The sequence below is a fragment of the Helicoverpa armigera genome, chromosome 3, assembly GCF_030705265.1.
Source record: "Helicoverpa armigera isolate CAAS_96S chromosome 3, ASM3070526v1, whole genome shotgun sequence".
In the NCBI taxonomy this organism is placed as follows: domain Eukaryota; kingdom Metazoa; phylum Arthropoda; class Insecta; order Lepidoptera; family Noctuidae; genus Helicoverpa; species Helicoverpa armigera.
In genome coordinates, this window is record NC_087122.1 from 603,534 (window position 1) to 631,251 (window position 27,718).

At 37.4% G+C, this 27,718-nt stretch overlaps 1 protein-coding gene across 6 annotated transcripts in view; it reads left to right on the forward strand.

Annotated features, from left to right (window-relative positions):
- Positions 1 to 27,718, forward strand: part of LOC110381702 (uncharacterized) — a 132,777-nt gene that overhangs the window by 91,814 nt on the left and 13,245 nt on the right. For 2 of the 6 annotated variants that reach the window (XR_010278110.1, XM_064043458.1), the window contains exons 4-15: positions 5,444 to 5,565; positions 6,596 to 6,724; positions 7,096 to 7,213; positions 7,337 to 7,470; positions 7,551 to 8,608; positions 8,786 to 9,012; positions 9,292 to 9,462; positions 9,878 to 10,038; positions 10,318 to 10,485; positions 11,390 to 11,683; positions 12,830 to 12,957; positions 13,587 to 13,725. Coding sequence is in view for 5 of the 6 variants with exons in the window: in XM_064043458.1 (XP_063899528.1) it covers positions 5,476 to 5,565; positions 6,596 to 6,724; positions 7,096 to 7,213; positions 7,337 to 7,470; positions 7,551 to 8,608; positions 8,786 to 9,012; positions 9,292 to 9,462; positions 9,878 to 10,038; positions 10,318 to 10,485; positions 11,390 to 11,683; positions 12,830 to 12,957; positions 13,587 to 13,725 (2,817 nt within the window). In the remaining variant the exon portion in view is untranslated. The remainder of the gene's footprint in view (positions 1 to 5,443; positions 5,566 to 6,595; positions 6,725 to 7,095; positions 7,214 to 7,336; positions 7,471 to 7,550; positions 8,609 to 8,785; positions 9,013 to 9,291; positions 9,463 to 9,877; positions 10,039 to 10,317; positions 10,486 to 11,389; positions 11,684 to 12,829; positions 12,958 to 13,586; positions 13,726 to 27,718) is intronic. The other 4 variants (XM_064043461.1, XM_064043459.1, XM_064043460.1 and 1 more) reach the window with 4 other exon arrangements.

Consider the following 27,718-nt stretch of genomic DNA (forward strand, 5'->3'; position numbering starts at 1 on the left):
GAAGTTATAAGATGCTGCTTATATGTATGTGCTACTGCTAAATAAACTCTTCAATTTGCTAAATAAGTAAACAGACAAAATATTATTGAGGTCGCATCTAGATACATATTATAGAAACTTTTAAACTACAAAATTATTCAAAATCTACCCAGACAACTTGAGTCTATTACAAACTCTCATTATAAGTCTAAACTACCGTTTTCTAAAAACATTAAATTTAAATTCAGTTCATAATAATAATCGTTTAGCGCTGATCTCGATAACTGTAACTGATGCAAATGCAGTTGGATCTAACTAGGATAAGTTTATTATGTTAATATTACATGCCCTGACCTTTGGTTCTTACTTAGTATTATTTTAGATACACTAAATTAACCAACCCTACCGTTATAAGTAAGTACACTTAAGTGAAATTACAACATTACTTATCTTCGAAATCAGATTTGTAAGTCCACATTCGTTGTTATTTTTAGGTCAATTTACTTCAGGGATAAATTACTTTGTTGTAGTTGTATTACTTTGACAAATACTATGTATGTATAGGATATCATAGAGCTTGGAAAATGATATCCATTTGACAGTGTCTTCATGCCGTTTCCATTATTTGCGTTTTTAAAGGCCAGTTGAAGCTTTTAAGTTTCAGCTAGTGAGAAATGACTACTTCATTTATTATTGGTTTACGTCTGATATAGATAAGTTCATCGCCATGGTATTACTACTGGTAAAGCAGCCTATAATAATATATTTTGCTTTAACCATATAGATTATTATTTCTGAGAAAGCCTAGAACTAGATTGTATAAATCATGGTAATAAATAGTTTAAGAGTAAACTTGGAGGTAACTGTAACTAACATTATAAGCCGTAATTATATAAACTCACAATTACGCGTTCGTTCAGTTATCGAGTTAACTGATTTACGCACTGTGTAACAGTTATTGAAAGTTAATTGCAATGTGTTATTAAGTTGTTAAAGTTAACTGTTTGACTTAGTAAGTTAGTAGGTACGTCAGTAAGTAGCATGAAACTTGCACCAAAGTAGCCAATGCGTCCCGTGAGAACTATCTCTTTCGAGAAATCGAATAAAAAGTATACCTAACTATCTTCAGGGTTAAGCACTTTATGGTAAACGCGTAATAAACCGACACACTGAACTTAAATATGTTGCAGGAGCTACATACATACGGATACATGTTCCTCATACTAGGTGCCGAAGATATTTTCCCATCCTAATTAACATTATTCTGACTAGTATTTTCCATTGCTACAATTAGAAGAAAGTCAAGTAAAAGCCAGTGGTCACAACTGTTAGCGCAAGGACGCACCATGTGATTCAGGCCCGCTCGATAAATAACGCGCAGACGCCGATACCGGATCATTAATCGTTATTTATAGCATTCCTTCTGCTAGACCCCTCGTAAATCATACGCGATAATTGTCCACCGATCTACGATTATGGAACGGGAAAGATAATGCAGCCCACAGATGTGCCAGATTTGAGATAAGTAGTTTGATGCCTAATGCATGGGGAGTAGCTTATTGCTAAACATTTTAAACTGAAATCTTCTTTTAAATCTATTTACAAGATTAGGGCAATATATTGTAATTTTGAATATAGCAACTAAGAAAATAGCCTGTGTTTATGAACGAGGTATCCAACATAAAATGTTACAAGCTAGAAAAGCTAGTACTTATGGTATAAATCGTATCATAACATCTCCTCATAATATTTAATTACCAATCACTCCAAATTACAGACTACCACACTTGTCAATCTACTGAGCTGTCAAACCTGTTAGAAATCTAATCAAAGATTACAAAAATAGGCATTAATGTATGCGCAACCAATGATTACAGCCGCCTAGTCTATGTCAGAGCTAGGGGATCATTTACTATGTACTAATCGTGTAATAAACGGATGTTTCTAAGCAGTCTATGGCTAAATAATTTGCGGTGTCCAAGTAGGCTGGTTATTACAGGAACGTGTGTGTTGGCGTGATCTCGCGGGAAGAATTCCGCAGATTCTAGGAAGAGATGCGCCGGGACCTCGCGTGAAGCTTAGTGCAGTAGAAATATAGTGCACAAAATTAAATAACGTTAAGAACGGTACAAAAAATATTCTTTAGTAAACTATACTGTTATTAAATAGTAAGTATAGTAAGTTACCTTGGATGAACTCGGGTTTCAAAAGTTTGCTAAACAATGAAGTGGGAAAGATCAGGAATAGCCATAAAAGCCATGTAAATATTAGGAGTCTACGGTTGTTAGTTTCTACAACAGTGTAGGAAGTACAAATAAGTAATTCATTTAAGTTGATGGCAATATTTACATCGAAATCAAATGGCAGCCCTACAGTTTTCACTAAAACCCATAAAGAGAGAGTATCGATCATCACAAAACCCATACAAAACTTAATAGTCAAAACTATATTAACCCTTGAACCCACATGATTCACCTATCAGCATAGTGTTTGTCTCAGGTGTGCACGCGCGGATTATCATAAAGAAAGTGGGGCCGGCGCGGGCGCATCCGCGAGAAAACTGACGACTCACCGCACTTTTGCCTTCGATGACAGGGTTGGCGACAGGTGAAGATAATTTAGTCATTGTTTTACGCTATAGAATTTATTATCAAGCGCCAATACCTGGGTCAACACAAGAACTGGGACTTGTGCAATCGAACATAGGACTAGGACCTAGTCACTCGGTGCCTACTTACCTACATAAAGACACGAATACCAAAACAAAACCCATGTTTTGTTACTGATTTCGATTTTTTTTACGACCGATGACGTTGTCATCGTCTTTCAACCGAAAGACGTCCACTGCTGTACTAGGGCCTACCCAAAGATTCTCAATGTAGGAAGTTAGTTACTACTCCAATTTACAATTAGACTAGTACAATTTTATAACAAAACCGCAGATATTGTTAAAAGCACTTATTTAAATCTATCACGTTTTTCTTCTAAACGCGGATATGCGTCTATTTGCGTTATTTACCTCAGCTATCTGTGTCACGATCCTGATTACTTTGTTACATATTCATAGCGGCTTGTTAATTGTTTGTTTATTATACAGCCGTTATATCGTTTAGTTTACACCGCTGGAATCAAAGGCTTGAATTCATTAGTTCGATGAGTATGGCTTAGCGTGGGAATCGTGTGAGGTTTAAGTATAGCTAGGAGTTTGTAGTGTTGTGTGCACCTTGACTTCGATATTGTAAGACCCTTCGATCTTGAGCGTGAACTAGTGGTATTTATATGCAATTAAATGCAGGTTTAAGATTTAATGTTAAGTTATACGTACGTTAAAATAATGCCCTTAAAATACGGATGAATGTAGACAGAAAAGATTTTGGGCCATTTTGAGGCTGTAACTCAGGACTGTATCGTAGTGTATTTGGCATGGAAATCTTGATAGACAAATGTGTGTTAACCCTACATTAGACTTGTTAACAAGTTATTTCTATTCATACATGAATAAATGAATGATAATGCATCCACGGGACATCCTATGACCATAGATGTCATGTCTGTTTTCACCTTGAGGCTTATTTCCTATGTCTGTTTCTGATCTCTCGACTTTTCCGACAGTTTGTCTTGAGAAGATATACGATGTACCTACGTACACGTCAACAATCTTGTTTTCCTCCTACAAGAGTATGAAAAATACATTAATTTGTGCAATTAGTACCGACGGATCATACTAATTAATCAAATTAATAAGTATTATGGTATGCAACATTTCTATAGGTACCATTATCTTCCCATCTTCATACCGAAAACAAGAATCTAATCTTCACGTTCATACTCAATAGATCTATCGATAACCCAGGACTGCCCACACTTACACGAAAGAGAAACGCAGTTATTTTAAAATCTCTCATTAGAAGGCTCGACAGCTTTCCATTGCCATAAATCTGAGCTGTACTGGTTATCATAAATTACCTAAATTGTCGGTGCGGGCCGCACACGGCGCTCCGAGGCCTGTCCCGGCTGACCCTAAGATATGAGGGCCCCGGGACCTTGTTAAACAGGGACTGTGCCCACTACTAGCCGTAATACATAGTCGAATTACTCTTCAGTAGTCGAGGAGTCGACAAATTGAACGTTGGAAACCCAGCAAACTAAGCAATTAAAATCTTTACGGTAAATATTGGATATAATCTATCAAATGTATTAGGAAACGGTCAATCATGTCCGTTGTTAACAAAAAAACCTTCGTGTACAGGAGCCATTATTATAATTTGAAACATAATAAACTACAATCAAGCTCGATGTCAATAATTAGAGAAAGTCAAGCACGGGCTAATTGCCCCGTCAAAGGATTCTTTTTTTGAATATTTTAAAGTTTGACTGGAATGATGCTATTAACTTTTTTCGATAATTTAGAGGCCATTGAAAAGAATATTAACGTTAAATAATAGGCTGGCTGTATGATTACACTACCGTAGCTCAATAAAATAAGACCTCCTTTGAGAAGGCTGCATGGTGTTTGCCTTTGCTTAGGAACGCATTCTATTTTCAAACAATAAGTTGTAGCGGGAAATGTGACATGTAGGTCAACAGCTAAAATGATTGCATTTGTTATCGATAGTGAGAAGTTTTCCAATAAGGAACACATTTCCTTACGTTAGCATTACGTATTATGTAATAACTTTCGCTACTAAAGTTTAATATCGTAGTAAAATGTGTGAAACAATAATTGGCTGGTGCATAAATGCTGCGTTTACGATGTACGTCTGTGCATCAAACAATGACTTAATGGCATGAAGGTAAAGAGAAAATATGCTAATTACTTATTATTTCTTTCTGTATAGATAATTATTTCTTGAGTTTCTGATAATGTAACATCTTATTCCAAAACTGGTACCTATACAAAATGGTATTGACTAAGTTTGATTACTTAGGGTCAATTCACACTGAAAGAGCAGCGGCCGGCAGCGGCCGGCAGCGGCTGTAATTGCAAGGGATTGAGCGCGAGCGCGGCGGGCCGCGCGGCGCCGCGCAGCGCCGCACCGCGCCGCGCTCTTACATTTTCCGTGCTCTTACGGCCGCTGCCGGCCGTTGCTCTTTCAGTGGGAATTGACCCTTACATTTTGCGGCGTCACAGAGTTATGATTTGTCTTCAACTATTGTAACTTTTTTACCCATTTTCCCAAAAACCTGCTCCCCAATTCGTCAGGAGATTTGTGTTTGATCGAATATGCCTGTAAATCTTACCTACGGCGAAGGTTAAAGCACCCGAGAGAAGCAGTAATGCATAAAATCGCCTTGAGAAAGTTCATTTTTGTCGAACAACCAGGTCAAATCGTTGACATTTTGTCTTTAAATTCTTACTTTACCCTCATCATTACTAAACTAAGTCCTCAAATCATTGACAATTTATCTTTATATTCTTACCCTCTTTTTATCATTGCTAACATAAATCCCCATATTGTTACAGATGCGTGTATAACCGGTGCAGCGTAGCTTGGCATGGGCCAGGCGGGCAGCCACGCGCCGCCGCCGCAGCGCGGGCGTCGGGCGCACACGCTGCCGCACGACCCGCCGCGACTTGCGCCTAAGGTTTGTACCTGATTTTACTTAGCTATATTTAAGTCCTGAGCCTGTTGAGCCTGCTGAGCCTAAGGTAAGTAGGTAGCAAACCACAAAGCTAGGTTAAAAGAGAGTAAGAGTAAGAGAAACATCGCTTGCCGACTCGAGGAATTGATAAGATTACTGGGATTGCTATTATGTTTAGAAGGCTTAAAAATTCCTTACGTACCTATATGAGAAAATCCTGGCTTTGTAACTCAAAAACATATACTGCCCCTAAGACAACCCACTGACCCTGACTTTTCAATTCATTGTCTAGTTAGCTATTCATTTTCAAATTAAACGAATACTCTTTCCTTCACACCAATATTAATAATCATCTTAACTGTAAACAGTTTATAACAAATAAACGCACGGGACAAAGCCTCCCAATTAAAATACCCAAACATCCTCGTGTGAGGTTAATCGGGAGGATTAAAGACAAGTATTCAAAACCCATAGTCACGCGACTACTATTATTTACAATAAGCTAATCGCTATTAATTGTATAATAACTATATATTAACGGACCCACTATCTCCTGTCAGAAGTTTTATTAATTTAACTTTCACAGACAGTAATAAAATAAAATTATAGTTATTATGGTCATCTCTAGTTATTTACTGTTGGTGTTAATGGAATAAATAGTTCGTATTAGTTATGATTGTTAGACTGTACATATACTTAGTCATTGTTTATATAGGCGGTTATGAGATAGTACATTACTTTCTAACACTGATGGACACACTCAGAGACAGGAATTTTGAGTGCACTTGTGTCTGTGTCTGTGCCAACGCTTGTGCACTATAGTATGTCCTGCGCAGCTGGCTGATCTCCTTATAAGAGTACAGCCTCCGTGGCCGAAATCGGCCTTGGACGCCATTATTAACATGATGGATTTTACTGAAATAACGTCCCAAAATAATGCTCACATGAACGTACCTACAACTTTAGTTTGGGAAGGCAGAATCAGAAGATTTATCAAAAATTAACTACTAACTAATTTGTTTCTGTGCTACAGGTGCTACCAACGCTATGCGAGTCGCCACGCCTGCGCAGTACGGACAACGGCGCGATCCTGCACTCGGGCGGCACCATCAGCGGCCGCAGACCCAACACCATACACGATAATGTGCCGCATGGACATGTGGTAAGATATTGTTATTAAAATGGACATATATTGAATAAACATAAGAAACATATATTGAAGTGAAATGAAGATTAAAACATAAATTATGATTATCTGAATTGAGAGGACCCATGTTTTGGCCAGAACTTGAGAAAATTAAAACTTCTGCCTACCCTTATCTTGATATAACGAGGATTTGTTCGGCGTTCGCCACCAACACGTTTCGTAAACCAAAACGTTGTATTTACAGATACTTTAAGAATTGCACAATCTATATTACAATCCAGAGATTGTACCAGAATAAGCAATTCAATTCAAATACTTTGTTTCTCATAGATTTTATTTATAATATGAATATTGTTCTACTAATTATGAATTAATGTAATTTCCAGCACGCGAACGTGTACCGGTCGCGGTCGGCGGGGACGTCGGGGGAGAACACTGACATACGCACGAGAGAGAGAGATCCCCTGCATCGGTCACACACCAACTTGGAGCTAAGGCATGATGGTGAGTTACTTAATCACAAAGAAAGAGGTGGAGAGATGAAGAAAGTGGGATAGAAGCAAACTAAATGTTAAACTAAGCAACACTGGGGAAAAAAGAAGTAACTTTTCGTGTGTTTCATTTCAGGAATTTCAGGAAGCAGTATGAACAACCGATTCGGGTCTGAACCAGACCTGAGGATAGAAGAAGAACAGAAAACGAGAAATGGAAACAAACACTTTCGAAAAAAATACAGAGCACCCCCACCACCCACCAATGACGTAAGTACTAAATATGCTAAAAAAATCATCTTACGTGAAAATTCAATATTAGTTTTTAACTTATGGACGTCTTCTTACAGAACTTCGAGGGTTCATCGCCAGATTCCAGCGAAGGGAACGCGAGACCTGAACCCCAGAGGAAACTAAGACTGTTCAAAACGAGAAACGAAACCAAAAAACTGAACGGCCAGGAAAACTTGCAGTTCAGAAACTCATATCACGAATACAAGTCACTCGATATGACCGACAACGCGGCGTTCGAGAGACGATACAGATCGCCTTGCAAGGACAAGGAGCAACACTTAAAATACCCTGACAATAAGGACATGGTGCAGAGCACCGCCTCTCTCAAGAGGGAGGAACGACTCATACAAACGAAACAAGACTACAGGAAGACGAGAATAGACAGGATGAGCGGCTGTCGAGCGAAGACATCCAAGAACGAACACAGTGAAGCGTGGAAGACTCCACTACTAAACAGGAATTTCAGGTACTCCGAGAGGTTCAAGAAAGATGACAACGAACTGCCCGCGCTCAGGAGAGAGAGGACATTCGACGAAACATTGATCGCCAGCGAGAGGGAGAGCGAGTCCTCCAGAGCAGCGCACGAGGGCAGGATGAAGGCCATCGCGGAACAGCTGAGGGGGGGCAAGCCCACCCCCCTGGCGGAGACCAACAAACCGTTGAGAAAATCTCTTCCTTCACTATTGGCAAAAAATAATGAAGAAAAAGATGAATTTCAAGCAGAACTTAAGAAGGCTACGAGTAGAATTAGAAATCAATTAGGCAGTAAAGTTAATGATAGTGAAACCAAAACTAGTCAAGAGAAGAACGATTTGAGGAGCCCAACGAAAATACCGAGTAAAGTGAAAAAGTCTAGTCCAAGTGTTGCCACCAAAACTGAAGCTAAGGTTGTTAGTAGACGGCCCTTCAGTCGGACGAACGAGGACAAAGCTAGACAGACGAGTAACGTTGTTAGTGCTAAGAAATTGGACAATAAGTATAAGGCGAGCAGTAAGGAGAACAGCCGACCCATGCCGGACAGAGGGCAGGCCTCCGGGAAGGAGTCCACTCCTGAACACTCACCCACTAGGAAATTGGAATCACTGATCAAATCAAACCAATCGTCGCAAGAAAAGTAAGTTTTATGTAAAGCTACAAATTCAATCAAATTCTGTACTCTTAACACAAGCCTTTTGTAATAATACTTTTGAATTTGAAATTAAGTCATACTATGGTCATACTAACTGACCTACCCAATTATATTTTGTGCTCAAACTATTATATTTTGTGCATCATATGTCCTTACTTCCAGACAAAAGCAGGCAGCTCCATCTAAACAGTTCTACTTCGGCATGATAGAGAGCAAACAGACAGACACAAACGATCACCTGAAGGACTTTCCCGGGCTCGGCAGCCCCATCATCGAGGAGATCTCCAACTTCCACCTGATCGAACAGAAGCTGCTCAACTATCAGGAGGACGAGTCGGAGTTCGATAAGTTCAATGAAAAGCTGAAGGAGGAGAGCAAGACTAAGAATTGTAAGTGAAGTGCTATTTGTTAAAGCATAAACATAAGTGTGCTTGTACTATTGATGCCAGCTTCACTTGACCTCCAAGAAAAAACTTTGCTTTATCTTTATTGGGTGCATGGATAAAATATACGTCCCTATGCAGTCATTGGCTTGAGGGTGGTTGGCTATCCATAGCTGAGTCCCAGGCATCAGTTCACAGCAACCTAGTGCCAGACACTGCCTCTCTCCCTACATTTTAAAACCGCTTACATATCATTAAACTATTTTTCCTTCATCTCTCATCCAGTATCATCCGAGTCGGCCCTATCATCAGGCGGGTCGGTGGAGTCGGACAGTTCGCTGGGCATCGCGCTGAGGCTGCGTCCCACGCTGCCCAAGAAGCAGCGCTGTGTGCCGCGCTTCTCGCCTGCTGCTGCTTGGAGACAGCTCGCGTGTCTGGATGATCATCTCGCTGCAGGTAATACAAAGTTGGATACATGCCTTGGGGTGCTCCCACATTGCACACACATACACATTGACATATTACATATTCACAATTACACATTCACTATTCTATCAACTTACCCGTGTACAATAGTAAATGTTTTATGTCTAACGGCAATGTGGGAGCACCCTTAAAAACACAGATGCCATGGAGATGAACCATGGAGAAAATCTGCCATATTGACTAAAAGATTGGTTGATGATGATTCTGGCTCTGCCAAAGACAGGACTTCTTAAGGAAAAAATGGCAGATTTTATGTTTCGGCGGTTTAGGTCATTGTTGTTGACTTTCCAGCCTAATTAGTAAATTAAATATATGTACATTCTCATTCTTTCTTTGTTTTTTATTTCCGATTTTCAAGATTGAATCTATACTTATTTTTATGTAGCAGAGACACAACCACTAGCAGTAGAGACGAAGATGACAGGAGACATATCGGCGGAGTCATCGCCGCGGTCGGACCAGTCGGCCGACAAGTCGGGAGACTCCGGTATATCGGGAGACCACATGCATTCGGATCACAGGATAGACTCGCCTCCTACACATCATGTAAGTGACCTATATCGAAATGCACAGGAGTTGCTACAAAATTAATAACAACATATAAAAATTATACCTCATCGAGGATATTGTTTGAGTTATAAATATACAAGACAAAATAAAAGATGCAAGCAAAAAAAGACAGTTTATTTCTAAATCAGGCCTTGTTAAAATCTGCCTCCTAATAATATTTTATTTTTTCCAAAAAATATTTTCCACCAATGAAGTTCTGAACACCACACTCGTGATCAGAACACCACACCCATGACCTGACCATATATCTCTTAGGTACACACACAAGACTCAGGCCCAGCTGCCTGGACCCCACAGCAGGACCTGGGCGACAGCAGCTCGGACGGCGCAGGCGGGGCCCCAGCGCTGCTGGGCTCGGGGCTCGCCACCTACAGCCCCGGCCACCAGCCTTTCAGCCTGTCCCTGCCCAGGGACCAGGACCGGGTGAGTGGGGGGCAAGAACCGCGGGATGTTAGGCGAGGTGGATGATTGGGGATCCCGGATATTCACGTACTGAAGTCTGTTTGATAGGTTAATATCTCCCATATGTCTTCATGGTCAGAACTTTCGTTTAACTAAAGACGCAATCCCCTTCGTAAGACTACTTGTGGAACATCTGTAGATGTTTTTTGCATGGGCACAAGAAAGTCTGGCAAGCAGTCTTACAGGGTTAGTTAGCAGGGTTGACTGGAAGCTGACCGCTACAACCGGCTGCAAAAAGCATAATTTAGATTTTTGAGGTTGTAGTTGCTGAAATGTATAAAGGGCGTTGGTAGGTACGTCTACATCTGAATCCCCAAATCGGTTTTGATATTTTTGTGGTATAATGTTGTAGTGATTTTAGATTAGAGTGGTGACTAACACACTAATGGCCCACCTAACCTCCCGCGGTCGCTGACGAGGAGTAAAGGTACTCACAAGCTTAACCTTTGTATGGTGGTGGCCAGTTGGCGGTGAAGGGTTATCACACCTTTTATGGGTCTTGCTTGTTACAAATAAGTTCCAAGCTGGTCTTAGAAGGAGCTTCTTCAATGGTATTTTTATTGTATGCTGCTTTTCTTGGACTATGCATGTAGCTTTGTATGTACCTATTATTTTGTATCGTCGTTAGTTTCTCTTCAAATATACTAATTTTATTTTTAGTGTCCAATCATTTGCAGTCCCTATTGAACTTGATTTAAATAAAAAATCTATTTCAGCTTTTATTTGTTATTTCAAATTCCCAATATTTCTGTTTCTCCTATATGATCTCCTACCTTAAACCTTCTCTGCAGAACCAATCCTTGGAACGATGACCTTTATTCCTCATCAGCTCACAGTACAACAGTTGGCAACACTCTTCCCATAGTTTAAAGCCATGTCGTGCTTCTATGACTGCTTCCAGGGTAAGCAGTTACAGCAAGGCTTCAACAGTCTCCAGAAACTTCGGAAGTCGGTGTCTGGGGCGTTAGGAGCGGCTTTAGGTTCGAGAAGGTTCGATTTGGAACATGAGCCGATGTTGGAAGAGCCGGAACAGAACTGGTTCCTGACGAAGTCTGCTCCCAACTCCTTGAGCAATCCCCTCCTGTTCCAGCAGCCGGCGAGAGCGAAGGGATCTGAAGAAGACGCTATTAAGGAGGAGTCTTTACCGGCTTCGGAAAAGGTGAGGAAAATGTCAAGTGCCTTGTGCTATAACTTGAGATAAGTTTAAGAAACTGCCAATAGGTATATGTATTCGGAAAAGTGCATAAAATACTAGCAATGACATATAGGTATATTTGCTGTCTTGCAACTGCCTGCTCATACTTTCTCATTAGGAAACAAATAACTTATCGATACATGCAAAGTATGCTGGTGTGTTCAAGGCAGTACTTACATACTATTTTATGTATTCCCATATATAGCCATTTATGTACTCTCTTCCCACCTCTATGTAAATATTCCCTAATGTACTCTCATGTGCTACCTAATGTACTTCTTTATGCACAAAATTAGCAATGTTACTTCGAAAATGACAAAAAATGTTGTCGCACAAATGTTTATTATTATTTTTTGTTTTGTATGTCTCCCCCAGACCCGGGACAATAGAGTCCCGAATATTTGGGGGGCAAACGTGGGATCACAGCAACTTTAATGAAATGGAGGCAAAACCGACGATTAATCCCTGTATACACTATAGAAATGAACCCAAAGACAATCCCCAGTTCTGTGCTAAACTATTGCTTAGTATGGAATAAAATTACTTGGCTTATTGTCATTGGATGCAAATTTATATTATTTGTTATTTTTCTTGTTTTTAAACGGATACTTAAAATCTATTGTTCTTCTGTCTTCAATTACCCGAGGAAGTGCCAACTCGTGTATTATGGTAGCTAATATTTATTCAATTTCGTAGTTAGTGGCAGTAAATACTACTGGACATCCAGAACGGGCAATTTGTTTTACTCTTTGTGCACAACTCAATAGTGTTGTTCAAATGTCGTCTACTATAGAAGTAAATGAAGTTAGTGCTTGATATCTTAAATGGACAACTATTTACTTTGAAACGTCAACGTGAAAAGTTGTTATAAGAGATCTGACGGTTAGGGTGCTTCGACACAGTGCAAGTAGCTTGTGCATATTGAGGCACATGCGCTGCTTGTGCAAGAAGCCCGGATCTTTACTTGCTCCAGCTACATGCACCGTCTAGAAGCACCCCAACTTTAATTCGGGCCTAAATATAGAGTTTTACATTGTCATGCTAGTACAAGAACATTGATTTGGTAACTGAATGAAGCATGTGGAAGAATGTCGTATGTATTGTGTTCAGGAAGAGTTAGGCACCTGGCGAGCCGGTACATCATACCTGTCGTGGGGTGGGCACGTCATGTACCTGCCTCCTGCACCTGCTGCAGAACAGCCACTGTCTATGCTCGGACCTATTGATAGGCCCGTCAGGTATGTACTCATTTATGTGTAGGGTGTATTTTGAAGCATTTAGTTTACTTAAATTACTATTAAGATTAGACAAAAAAAATCCCAATGATTAGCAAACTTAGCGGCGCGGTAAAGTTTTTACTGATATGGTTTAGAATTAAAAATATTTTTTTGGAGCCACAAAAAGTTGGGTTTATTATCAATATTACGGTTTTTTTGTGATGTCAAAAATCATCAAATGTCTCCTCCCGCTGTGGGTTAGCAGCGGTGAGGGAGTGTCAGACTTTTACTGACTAAAAATCCATCGTGTTCTTTCGTCGGCCCTTTATGTACCAGGGCCTCGGTAACTTTTTTGAACAATCCCGCAGGTATCGGCAGCTATACCTAGTTTAGAATTAACAACATTTCTAGAATCCCAGAAAAAGTTAGTTTTGTTTTTAACATCAGGGCTTCAAAGTTACAACAGTTATTGTTCTCGTGCCTTAGGGTCAATTCCCACTGAAAGAGCAGCGGCCGGCAGCGGCCGTAATTGCAAGGGATTGAGCGCGAGCGCGGCGGGCCGCGCTCTTACATTTTCCGTGCTCTTACGGCCGCTGCCGGCCGCTGCTCTTTCAGTGGGAATTGACCCTTATTGAGATTTGTGCATACAGGAGCAAATCGAGCGGTTGTTTGGAAGCGTCAGCGCGCGCGGCAAGGGCAGGGCTGTGCGCGGAGATGCGCGAGCGAGAGCGCTCCGCCTCGCCCGACCTGGCGCGAGCCCTTCCTGCAAGAGTACTGCCCGCCAACACTGTAAGTACTAAATATGGGTACTCAAAAAGTAAAAAATCAAAAGTCATTTATTCAAAGTTGGCTGAAAATCAGCACTTTTTGAACGTCAAATTTACAAAACATAGCGCCCAAAACGACCGCCCTTCACCACTTTCTATGTGTTACTACTAGTTTAAGTACATGTGTGTCTTGAGGAAACCTGGACTATTAAGTCTGAAATCACCAACCCGTATTGAGCAAGTGTAGTTATTTACGCTCAATCCTTCTCCGTGTGAGAGGAGGCCGCAGCCTAGCAGTGGGACAATAAAAAGGCTGTAACGTAACGTAAATAGGTACATGTGTAACCCAGTTGAACGATGATTTTTAGAAATATTGTCTTTTACCGCAGAAGTATTTTATCACTAAAATATCCCCCCATCATGGGACTTTTTAGGTAAACAACCAAAAAGAACTTAATCGACGACCTCGATGGCGCAATGGTCACCATGCCGGACTGCCGGACCTGAGGTCCCGGGTTCGATTCCCGGTTCGGTCGACATTTGTGTGATGAGCATGCTTGTTGGCTGTGGTCTGGGTGTTACAATATGTATTTATAAATATGTATATATGTAGCTATATGTAGTTTATCAGTTGTGTTAGCACCCATAACACAAGTTAATTAATAACTTACCATGGGGCTAACCGACCGTGTGTGAAAAGGTGTCCCGACATTATATATACATTATATATATATTAAAATATAATTTTAATCACTTCATCTTCCTATGAAAATTTTGCAATTCAAAAACCCTACGTAGACGTACAATTTCCCAACAATCTCGCAAGTCGCAACCCAGCCTCACAGATAACTAATTATAGTACCACGATCAATTGAAACAGAACATCACATTAATACCTTTCTCATGTCACTAGTTACCCAACAGTGCCAACCTTTAATATTTCATCCGTTTGTATAGATAACTGATCTTATTTATGAAGTTAATTCTGCAATCGTGACTCACAAGTTAGCGTCTGTCTTTTACTATTAATTGATGATGATGAATGCTCTTCTCAAAAGTTGTAGACAAGTTTTCAATGATGCAATTCGTCAACTTTATTGAAGGGCAGAATAATCAAAACTTGGTTTATCGGAAATTAAAGAACTGTAGGCACCTGTATAGTAAAACAAGTCGTTTTAACCAAATTCTCAAGTATTTTATAGAATCTAATGGAATTTTATGTATCGATAAGTATGTACAGAAATAATATATGTAACCTTAAACTGAAAAAAACAATTAACAAAAGAATATTTACAAATAATTAAAAAAAGGGGAAGGAATTACCTTTACAGAATGGATTCAAACATAATAAAAAACATTTATTTTTAGCACAACCTTCCATAAAATACCTATGCGTACCACTCATGAAAATAACTTTTCATTTCATCAATAAAATATCTTCATAATGAACAAATGTAAATGTTTGTATATCAATCCATTCCCTATTGTAAAATAAAAACTGTGGTTTGATTACACTTCATAAACTGCAGTACATGCTGAGAATCCAAATGTCGGCGTCGACGATATTACATGAACTCTATGAGAAAAAAATATTCTCTGTAAAAAAGTAGCCTATGCCGTGTCAATAGTTTGACTTTTTATCCGATTGATGGAAGTGTTCCCTTGGGATCTAGGTAACTAAACTAGCCGTTTTCCCATGTTACTCGGGGAGGGTGTAGCTACCCCCAGTGAAAGAATTTTTCAAATCGGTTTAGTAGTTTTGGTTACCTTCAGGGTACAAACAAGGGTCCAAAACTTCTACAAATAAACATAAAAAGTTTCCTCTTTATTACATTAGCATAGATGAAATATATTCTACAATTCAATCACAATATTCCCAAGCAACAGGAAAAATACAAAAATTGTTAGCACAAGGTTCATATGTCCATACTAATTGACATTGATTTTAAGAGCTCACTGTTCGTACTGTAAGACAATATCATGTAAGTACTTTGTTTACAATCGCAGCTATGTTAATGATTGTTTTGATGTATTTATTAACTGGTATTCAGAACAAGGTGAATCAATCTATCGATCATGTGGGATTTAATGATGATTGAAAATATTCTTGATGCTTGATAACGTTACTTAGTGTCTTCGCTGGTCGGTACAGTTGGTGTTTTAATTATTAAGAACCTAAAATTTGTTCAAAAACATTCGTCACAAAGTAACACTTTCTGTAGCGTGTTATTTCAAAATTTGATGACACAGGTAGTCTAGCTGGAGTCCGAAAAAGTGCATTGGCTAATTTTTATACTTCTGCGAGAAGCAATTCCCTCGGGACGCTGGTAGAACCACAGCGAACAGCTAGTATAGAAGCTAGAAATGGCCTTAGAAAAATCTATTGTCCATTTCTCCATAAACTGCGATAATGACCTCACACCTTTACTCACTCATCTTTAAATCCGTTCACAATTTGACGACCGTTTACCTTTGTGATTCTGACCTACTCATCTCCATCTTATTGAGCGCATTACAGAACAATTTCCTTTAGAATACATGAAACGGTTATGAAAATTAACCTATTTTTGGTTTGTAGTATTGTGTATCGCGGTTTGGCGGTACATTGTCGTCGCAATAGGTTCCCACGAGAGCGTTTCCTAGTGTTCGTAAGCCGAGCTGTTGGTACCCGGCCTTGTTACCTTCCGTAATTTGAACAGCTAGACGTGGGTGTTTCTATATACTTGTAATAATTATGTAATGTCTGCCAGTAGGTGTTGCATTGTATTATGTTACGGTTTTTGTCTAGATTCGGCTTTATTAGGTTACAGTTTTATCTAGAGTTTTAATCGATTGCGGTTGGAATCTAGCTGTGTGAAAACATGCTTGGGAAAAGACCTGGTAGCCACATTTACCTGCTCATGAAACGAAGACATTTTAACTTTTTCTTTATTTAGGCCATTAAAACCTTATTTGGAGGTCCCACAGAGGTAAACACAAGTATGTGTTCTATTGTGATTCGAAGGAATTAGCTGCGAATTCTTCCATTACAAAGAGCAAGAAACCTGTTGTTACGATATGTATTGGAGAACGTACTGAATTGGTAATAGTCTTCCTGAGTCATCCACGTATCGCTATCCAAAGTTTATTGATCTACGATCTCATTACCATCGATCAGCACGATAGTGGCAAATCCGCCAGAAATTGTATGTAAATGTAGGAATAACTCAAGCTAGGTCGTTTCGTATGCGCGTGCGCTCGCGGTGACATGTCGAACATGATCCGAGTGGCTAATACGACTCACGCTTTGCTCCTGTTTCTGACGTGACGTTGTAGGATAGGACAAGACTATTGTTAGTCAGTTTGTGTTACCTGTCACTTGTAATTTATGACTTTATTTTGATGTTTGGGGTTTTGATCATGTTCTTCCTCCTACCTATTAATTTGATTTTTACTAGTATTTTTCTGTTTTCCACGTTTTCATAGTCGTCCCTTGGAACCTATTTTCCACACTCGTATAAAATATAGTCTACACCATCTGGGGAAAAGTGACAGACTTTTTCAAATCGGTTTCTGTGGTTTCGGAACCTGAATGATAGAATAAAAATAACTATTTATAATATTAGTATAAATTATACGCTTCATTTAAATGTTAAGAAATGTCTTCACTCTACGGTTAGATATTGCAAGATTTAATTTTATTCGTAGCAACTCGGACCACCTCTTGACCTACGCGAAATATCTCTTAGCCAGTCTAGCTTATAAATGTAACAAAACTAAAATTATCTAGGATTAGCATTGCTAAACATATTTATTAGTATAATATATTTTTATTTAATGCTGAAATGTTATTGCATGCATAGATAAATACGATGATTCATTAATAGCGCCTATTTAGAAATTCATATACCTACTTAGTTATAAAAATGCAATTATTATTCTTAGTAATAATATAAACAGTAAAATATACAGCGGTTCTGACTTCAATTTAAAACGAGTCGGTATAACAGTGGAAAATGAAAATAAATTGTAACGTCATTTGGTTAAATAATCACGTAAATATATTTCAGGGTTCGATTACTTTCAAAACCTGAGAAGGTTTTCGGGACTTTTCCTTAGAAAGAGTAAATTAATTATAGTGTTTTGAAAGTACCTAGTCACTATACATTTCAATACTGTTAAATGGCCCGTGAAAATTCATGGTATGCCTTCGTAAATCAGTTATCCATAATCGAAGGTATTTTAATCCGTGCACAGAACCGAATCTACCTATGTTGGAATCCGACAAAACACTGCGATGCCGTGTCAAGTATGTTGCATGCACATCAAAATTCTATGGACAATTTACCATCAGATTATTCGAAACAATCACCCATAACATAACCCACTTAAACGGGTTTACTAACCAAGTATAGTCAAGTTTAAAAATTTGATAAAACTTTAAAAAAACCTAAACACTTTAGAAAAATATATACTTTTTGTGATGTTTGAAAATAATTCATTACAAATTAAATTGATCAAACGAAGGTACGTACGTAGGTGCAGTGTGAGGAAGTGAAAGAATCTGGGCCTTACTACAAAAAAGTTAAACAGACGTTTGACACGTTTTTAAGAAAATTCTCCATACAACCTTTTCTTAAACAGGCGACAAACGTCTGACTTATACCCACCGTGTTCCTTCTGGAGCGGTAACCCTTTCGAACCACCACGCATCTTTAATTTAGCACTTAAGTATTTTTCGGTTTTAAACTCTTAACAAAACAACCGAAATAGCAACACAATTATTGTTTAAAATGAGTCAGTGTCTGAACTAAAGATGGACTTTTTTGCACACGACTGTACCTTGCACCTACATATACAAATAAATAGAAGTACAATTATTGATACATGCATTTAGCACTATTGTTGTCGGTAACACGCAAATTCCTGACCTCTAGTTAGTATGCCGAATACACGCAGATGCGAGCCGATCGGGAGACCGTTCTTTATAAACGGTTCATGCTTGATAGACGTGCCAAATATATTCTAAATTCTAGTTAAGTGTCTACTTATTACGAATTAAATAATAGACTCGATAATACGGGAGTTTACAATACATCACCATATCTGATGGGATTTACTTCTCGCCCCGTGTAGATATATTCGAAGAATTTTTTTTCCATCTATGCAACGAATGTTACATGTGGGACACTTTTGTAGATCTTTGTAAACAAAAAATTTACATGAAAGAACTTGTTAAATCTAGACGCCGCCCACGCGATTTCTAAATTCCTCAAAAATGTTTATAGCCACATTAAATTCAACATTTTATTATTAAAACAAAGCAATATTAAAGATATTTAAACTCATTAATAGATGGAATTAATAGTATCTACATTTTTGTCGCATTATTATACTTAGTAAATCTCTTTTCGCTACCTTTCTAAACTAGTTCGGCAGGAAAAGATAAATTCACATTTGAATTTATTCAACCAGTTCTTGTACCATGCAGAGAATATAACTTACCTTAATTAACTTCATTTTGCTTACTAATTAATATAAATAAATAGATTGACTACATATTTTCTACATTATCAGTAGATTTATTTATTGGTTTCCGTTGACACTTCGCAATAATACCGTTGTCATGTCACAGAAATGGTCACAGCTCATATGTTTTACGTCGCAAGTAGTTTAACATAGCCTACTTCCATAAAGTTAGCAAGTCCCTTAAATAAACAATATTTAAAGTTGGTTTAGATAGGTACGAAGTTGCCTACTAAGCATTCTAGCCTGCAACTCAAAACATAAGACTCGCGAAAAAAACAGACACAAAATCTATAATTGATTAGATGATAAGAGCACTCAAATAACCATAAAAATTTAAATGTAACAAAAATAGCAATAAACTGGGTTATCAACCGAAAATAATCTCAATACTCTCTCCTTTTTGTAGCAATTTCGTATCACCTTGAAGAAATGAATTTTCCTAAAATTCAGTACACAGAAAATCAAACTGCAACTTTTCCAATATTCAAGCAATTTTTATCTGATAAGCAGTACCTTCATAGTATTGCAGTAAACTAGTTTACAATAACTGCAAGGTACGTGTATGACGTCAGACGCGTAGTGGGAGGATGCGCGCCGCGTCGTCTGCGCATTAGCGGGCACGTGGGTCGGCGCGCGCGCATCAAGCACCTGTACGCGTTGTATTGTTGTGGTAGTCGTGCTCGCGAACTGACGTGTGTTACGTTAAGATACGGTTGTTGTCTCTCGGAGTTTATAAGGTCAGTCATAATTTTGTTAAGAAATATTTTTAATTTATATGATTCATATTAAAGAAATATGAAATTAATATTTTTAATTGTTAAATTAAATAAAATACTTAAAAAGGTGGTTGCAAAATGCTATGGATTTCAACATAACTTTTAAAAATTAAAGGTAATCAAAACTTAGGCGGATTATTTAATAACAGAAAATACAAAATTAAAATCAGTGAGAGTATAAAGCCGCATATACATGACTGGTTCATAACAGCTCAGTTCATCTTATCAGATGTTCAAACTAATATAATCCCACAGTCGGATGCGCTCCGCGGCTCTCGAGGAACAGCGGCGCACTTCCGCGCAATTATTTACAATAAATATCATAGAATGCGCAGGCGCACCGCATCTGCATAACGAAAGCGTGCCTAATGTGTGCTAATCTTAACATCAACACTTTCGGTTTATTGCGGATTTTATTATTTTCTTTTAAGTTTTCTGTTTTTGTCTAATGGTTTGTGTATGTAAATTGATGATCTATTTGCCTAAGCATGAATTTTCACCTGGGGATAACTCCGTAATTTTCATCGGTTTAAAAAAAAAGTTTTAATACAATAGTTTACTGGATGTAGTAGTTTATTGTAAATAAACATTAGGTATAAATATTTTGTTTTGATTATGAGCAGGCTTTTAAATAATTGAAGAATGAATCATTGAAAAAAATATTTCATCGACAGGTTTTCCCGATATAGGTACAATAGTTTTGTTTTTAAATAAAACAAAATACGTATTTTATTCATCGCTTTACGTCTTGTTTACAATGTCCAATGTACTATGGTACAAATGTCCAATAAAAACTCGTTTAACAAAACATATAATTTAATCTTTAATGCAGTCGTTTTGCAAGATGCACTTTTGTGGCGAACGTATCAATCGATAAAATAAGACATCTAATATACTGAAAAAACTCTATCATAAACTACTCATCCTAACTGCATGTTCTGTCAATCAATTACACGTTAATAAAAACTAATTAGCGACCACAAGAAAACGCATCGATACGTACTTAATCCTCTCATTAGCGCTCCAACATAATTGCCTTGTTAATTTATTCACATGCTGACAAGTCTATCGTTTACTTTATATTTACTTGTACCAGCTGTTGACAGCAAGTAAATCAAATTACACTTGCAGGATCAGGAACCCGACGTCCTTGCCTTGTGACGTCACGCATGCATTGTCCCATCAACGCATATGTATGCATGCAATGTGGGTGTACCCATCATTTGTTTTCAAAAACCCATTTATATGTTAATTCGATTGCAGTCGATCATATTGTTTTAATCGATATTTTTGGTAACCTATGATTATGTTGATAATCGTGACATTATGTAGGTGAATCGTTAAAATTATAAATCTCGTATTAATATCGTCTATCAATGTATTAATTCATGCTAAGGTCAGGGTCTATTTTGTCGAAAAAACTGGATTATCTATACAGATATTCAATATTAAAATAAAAGATTTCATTTAGCCTTTTAAGTATGTTCTTATGTACAGTCAACTTCAGATCAGTGGTAACAGTTTTATAGGAAAATCGTACTTATTACTATTGAGTTAAGGTGCATGACAGTTACCACTGATGTGCGGTCTACCGTACTTATTTAGCCAAGTAAATTGAAGCAAAAAATATAATGTCCTTAATCCACCATTGATTAATGTGATCAAAACAAATGCTGACATTAATAATTGTCAACTTTTTGTAACCAAAACATTTGTAAGCTTAGTTTTTTTCTTGCGATCGTATTTCATAGTGCCGTTGGTCACTCTTGATTAATTACAAAACGTCAACTATGCAATACCAATAAATATAACACATAAAACCATTTAAAAGTAATATTTTACTATAATTTATGTGAGAACAGTTAAAATAAATTTAAAATATCGAGTTAAGAAATATTGGAGTCGTATATAGCTCTGTGGGTTAAGTTATAAAAATGCTGTTAAAATCAAATGCCTACTAATTAGCATAATTTCTACATATATTAAGCATGATACCGGCGCTGCTACTTCTAGCTTATTTTATAGTTAATTAATTGGCGCGTGGCAGAAACTAAAAAAGCAGTTAGGTATCTTTTTTCATAATTGCATTACATTATGATTGACAGTTTATAAGTTGAGATGGATTCCAAGAAATTACTTAGCAGGTAAATTGTTAAAAATATGTGACTGCAAAAAACTTTATGCCATTCGTATTATATTTGAGCGTTGCAGTTCTGGCTCGCTTAAATTCCTTACAAAGTTAACCGGTCTATATTTTCCTTAGTACCCTTCCGTATCTTTCCTTGACGTAGGCAAAATAAAAGTTCTAAACTTCGTCAAGAATCTTTAGATGTAGTCATCAAATTCTTTTATAATATAGATTCTGAAGTACATAAGTGGTATTCTAAACTATTCATAATTTTAGTAGGTAAATACAGTGGCATTGATATCACACAGTCTAAGCGCCACTTTTAATAGAATTTCGTTTCAGTATTCGGCAACAACAGTCGCTCACATAACGCATAGAATTGTAATGTAAATGAAGGGCTCCCGGCAACTATTTACAAATACTTACGAAAACTCACCGTAGTACGTGCGCTTAATAATATTGTAGGTTATGCTAATACTGTAGAAGCTACTGCTTGGAATTTTTTAATGCGTGACAATAGTGGACGAGAATAATGTTAATCTTTACTTTGGCTGAATTTTGTAGCTCTTGTAGGCCGCTAATCCACTGGCACTGCGTTTAATATGCCAGAAGCGCCTCTTGTAATTGAAAATTAACGATGTTGGCTAATTACAACAAATTATGTACCAAAACAAGTAGGGCAATAAACTGCAACATATAAACAGTTTCAGGTCATAGCAATAAACCTGTAAACATGATAGTTCAGCAACAATTAGCAACAATCGGGTGTCAATCACAAATAACGCTCTGCATCACATAATAATCACTGTTTCGAAAGCAAAAAGAACATGCAAACAATATTACAACACAAAGTATAGTAGATACATACGTTACAAAAGTTTTGACTGACTGACAACCAGACTTACGAAGGGGTATCATGTTACCCAGGTAAATGGGCTTCGAAGGTTAGATATGGAGTATGAAAGTATTGTCTGAGTGACAACCATAGCAGCCTTTCCAAGGGGGATCGTATTCCCCAGGTTATTAGGCTGTGCAATGCAGTTTCAAGTGTAACTCCGGAAAGATTGGAAGCCGACCCCAAAATAACAACAGTTTTGTTTCAGCCATGTTAGAAGGACAAATAAAAATAAGTCCATATTACCTAACCCCACCATCAAAACAATATAAATAGTTACTTTGCAATCCATAATTATAACAGTAGGCTATTGAAATAGCATAGGTAGGTACTTAGGAATCCTAATTGTCCTTTGTTTTTATTTCAGACCTTGTTTTCATGAGCCATTAAAATACGTGCAGTAGTTTAACAGTCAAAACGTGACAGATAAGCAAACTATGTACAATATTAGTAAATAATATCTTCATAGTTATGACAAGATTCCAATGTTTTTGTGTGACATGGCGTGCGCTCGCGCAGCTATGATTTCATAGCTTATTTATATACGAGATGAGCTGTAATTACGTAACGTGGTCGTTTTAGCTCACACTTACATATAGAAACTATGTTAATTAGTAACTAGTCAATATTTGCCTGACACTCGACTTGTTTGATATTCAGCTTACAACATGCAGACATCATTTTAAGGCTTAAGAGGTATAAGTACGTGTCAGACGTTTTTGTGATCGTTTATGTTATGATCTGAGATTGAGACATTATGTTTAATCATGTCAGATTACTACGCAGTATCATAATAATTCTATGTTTATAAAAACTATAGTGTTTAACAACAATCTGATTAATAATCTCTGAAGAAAGTATCAAGATTCTTTTGTAGTCAGCTGTAGCCATTATCCAGAAGATTGTAGTAACATACTCGTAAACTTGAATGCTCGTATCCGTGCTATAAAGTCTTCGTAGACAAACAACCTCAGACCTCTATAAAGCCCTTATAATAAAATAAACTGCATTCTACATTTAAGAATGTCGCCACACACCGTTACATCACAAAAATCTCAACAAAACAGTATAATTTATAACGTAAACTCGGTAATCGTAAACGCTGGGTTTACGGTTCATTCCCGCACTATGAATACCAACACGCTAAGGGACTGGGCTATGAATTAAAATTCCTATCATGTAACCCCATTCACACTTCAGTGCTAAATACACACTTTATTTGGTTAGGGCCATAAAATCGATGTTTTTATTATTTATTTATATCGTAAGCTGTTAAGGATCGAGTGCGATGTTCTAGTCACCTTAATTTGATAAAAATGGTTGTAAATAAAAAATACAAACGTCATAAGGCGAAACTTTATCTCAGTATGTTGTGGTAGCTATGGAATCTAGTAGCCACCAATTAACTTTTAAGACGGGCAATTAATATTGATTATAATTGTCTTATTATATTTGGCGGTTCGGTTATACCACCATTTTCTCTTACCCTCCTCGTGGGTTGTTCATTTTATATATGTTTTCCAAGAACAACTGAAATGGCAACCTTCCTTATTATCACTGGCGTGCCCTATACCACCAAATTGAAACGAGTAATTAATATAGTAGGTACTACACTTCATCAGATACAACCATTTACAATAATCACGTTATGCGATTTGATGTGCCGTAATTGAAAACCAATCTGTTGTCGATTGCCGTAGATTGGACAACTACAGTTACGTATGTTAGTTACAATTAGAAACCCGCATACGGTAAACTAAACTATCGGCCGACAGTTGGCAATTTTTTTTTAATACATTTTTATTCCTGTCAAAGTTTTCAGTTTAATGTGTGTAGAATCATCGGCACGAATCTTGAGCGCTGACCTTCACCTTCGCAGTATGATTATATCCAATGATTATACATTCATCTTCATACAGATTTATTAGCCCAAACAAACTATCGGCCGACTAAACGTCTCCAGTTTGCGGGTACTCCTAGCGGCACAGTTGCTCGCGTTAAATAGTTAATTGTTAACTGTTAGTTAGCTGACGGCGATCTCAGATTAGGCCCGTGATACTTCTGTAAGATGTTTATAACGGTTTTTTGATTGTGGTGATTTTTAGTATGCGTTACGATGCATGGAAAGTTTGTCTTGCATTTAAAAGATTAAGAATGTGGATTGGAAAAACGTTTGTTGGAAATGAACAAAACGTCGAACGTTCTTCTTCAAACCCAGGATTTAAAAATAAATGTGAACGCGTAGTAGTCCACATCTACATATATGAATGGTAGTCCTCTGAAATTACATTCTCATGATCAGTATATCTCATGATGTTGTTCAGTATCCAGTATGTTGCACTCTGATTCAATAACAGATATTGACAATAGCCGGATGTTGTGAAAAATCGTGTGGGAACCAACTTGATTTGATGAAAACGAGGAAATTGAAAAGTTTTCAGAGTGCATATGAATAGTCTGAATGCTAAAAAAGTTGAGGATTTTTAACTACCAATATCTATTAATTATTTTAATGGCTTATAATTAACTTAATTTTCACACAGAAGTTTCCAATCTGAGAATGCACCTCCGTTATCTATCTTCTGTCTAACAATTTAAATTATAATAGCTATTAATATGGATGTCTTGAAACATGTATGTAAAAGATACATCTTATACGACTTCCTGACATAAAGGTTAATGTCAGTCCACTATGCAGTCGATGTTACATTGTTAACCTTTGAATTAATTCCTAATTTATTATTATTGGTGACACATGAATAACTTGTATTATATTATTTTTTATTAAAAGTGCATCGTAACTTATAAGAAGTTCAGAGATAGCTAAAAAGTTAAATATTAGAATATATTACAAATTTTATTGTATGCAAATAACTTTTTTTTTAATTACAACCTTTCTCCTGGCGTAATTGGTTAACAATTCTATTTTACCTTCTAGCCATGTTAAGTGGCAGTGAGTTAACTATTTACGTACAAGCCAACATAACTTTCAGTAACTGATCCATTTCATAACGTTCAATACATCGGGTAATAATTTTCCCTCGTTCACTTGTTTTCGTTTCGGAGTATCGGAGCACACAGCTGCAAACATACAGACAGACCTACTTTGCATACCGATCTACTGTGACGCTCAACTGTTTTATGTACTTCTTGGAATTCGACAATTCTGTATTGGTTGGGAAACGTATTGGAACATTTTGTTACCTTCGGAATTATGAATGTTTGATGAGGCGTCCAACGTCATAACATGTTTTCAATTAGTATTTTTGTAGAGCTGTAAATTGTAGAGTATTTTTGTAGAGATTGATACTTTTCTGAAGTTGTGTAATTCGTCTTTTACATAACACGCCAAGATTCCAACATTATAGGATGCCCGAACAAGGACACTACTCTACAATGAACATTTTCTTTTACTACCTATACTTTTCATCTATCTAACAATCGCTAATAAACCTTTATCAGCAACCACAACCACCATTAATATGAGAAGGAAAACCTATACAGAAAAATTCCTTTATAACAAAGATCTTCAATATCGATCGCCCAGGTCATTGGTCCATCAAATATTTCAAACGCGACCATGTTAGTTCCGACAGGCCAGTCGGTCCGTTTGTCATACCATTGTGTTCCACTAAGGAGTGACCTTGCCTCCCGTATTCAGCACATGGACTTCACATACATAAGTATATTAATGATTGAGCCTTTGAGCCATAGAATAAGTATTGATGTCACGGAAAACTGCGCACGAGTTGTCACATTACATATGGCTGTCGTTTTCTTGGGTGTTTTGTTGTTATGTACTTGAGAATTAATATTGTTGTGTTTAAATATAAACTGTGATGGGTTTTCCTTGTTTCAAGTAGGTAGTCGCAAAGCCGTGAAAAGTGCGCTGCGTTGTTTTTTTTTTAAGATAAGGTAGAATACGATGCACAACTTAACATAAAAAACAACAAGAACAAAAACAGAAGTTAGAACTAGAAACTTTTTTTCATACTGTCATGAATGCATTGTATTTGTTTTCAGTAACGCATACCCTTGAATCAGGAGATATCTGAACTCAATTGAGTTCAAGAATGTAAATTATTATTCCAGATGATAACATGCTGGTACACCTCAAATTGTTAAGCCAGACTTACCTTATGTTTGCGAAAGTAGAGAATTTTAGAAATTCTGCAATAAATTGGTGTGGGTAACCAAGGCATTTTACAAATACTTACGCTACTAACCTGGTTGTGGATCAGAAAACTTGCAAGTTCACAACATTTTACTAAGATTCTCCGTGTATGCACAACTATAACATTGTGTAAACGACACCGTTTTAAGCACAAACCACTTGACAGGTGTCAACATTAACCAACGAAGTTGACCCCTGCATTTCTCACGAAATTCTCACAACATGAGGAAGTTAGGGTTCCTGATATGTTGGTCGGTCCCATCTCCCATTGTCACTCATATTACCGCACATTTGTTCGGCCAGGCTGGTCTAGCTTTCACAACATGTTACTTAAGCGCTCCACTTTAAATTGAGAAGGCATGAAGCTATTGTCCCCTAAGTGTATAAATTAGAATTACTTAATACGCACTTAACGGCGCATTGTCTGTGCCTTCATAAAGTTTAGCAACATGACAAAGGTTTTAGTTGTGAAGAATAGGCTCGCGGAACAGGTATGAGCATGAGGAATAAGTAACTTGATTCTTGCTACATTGT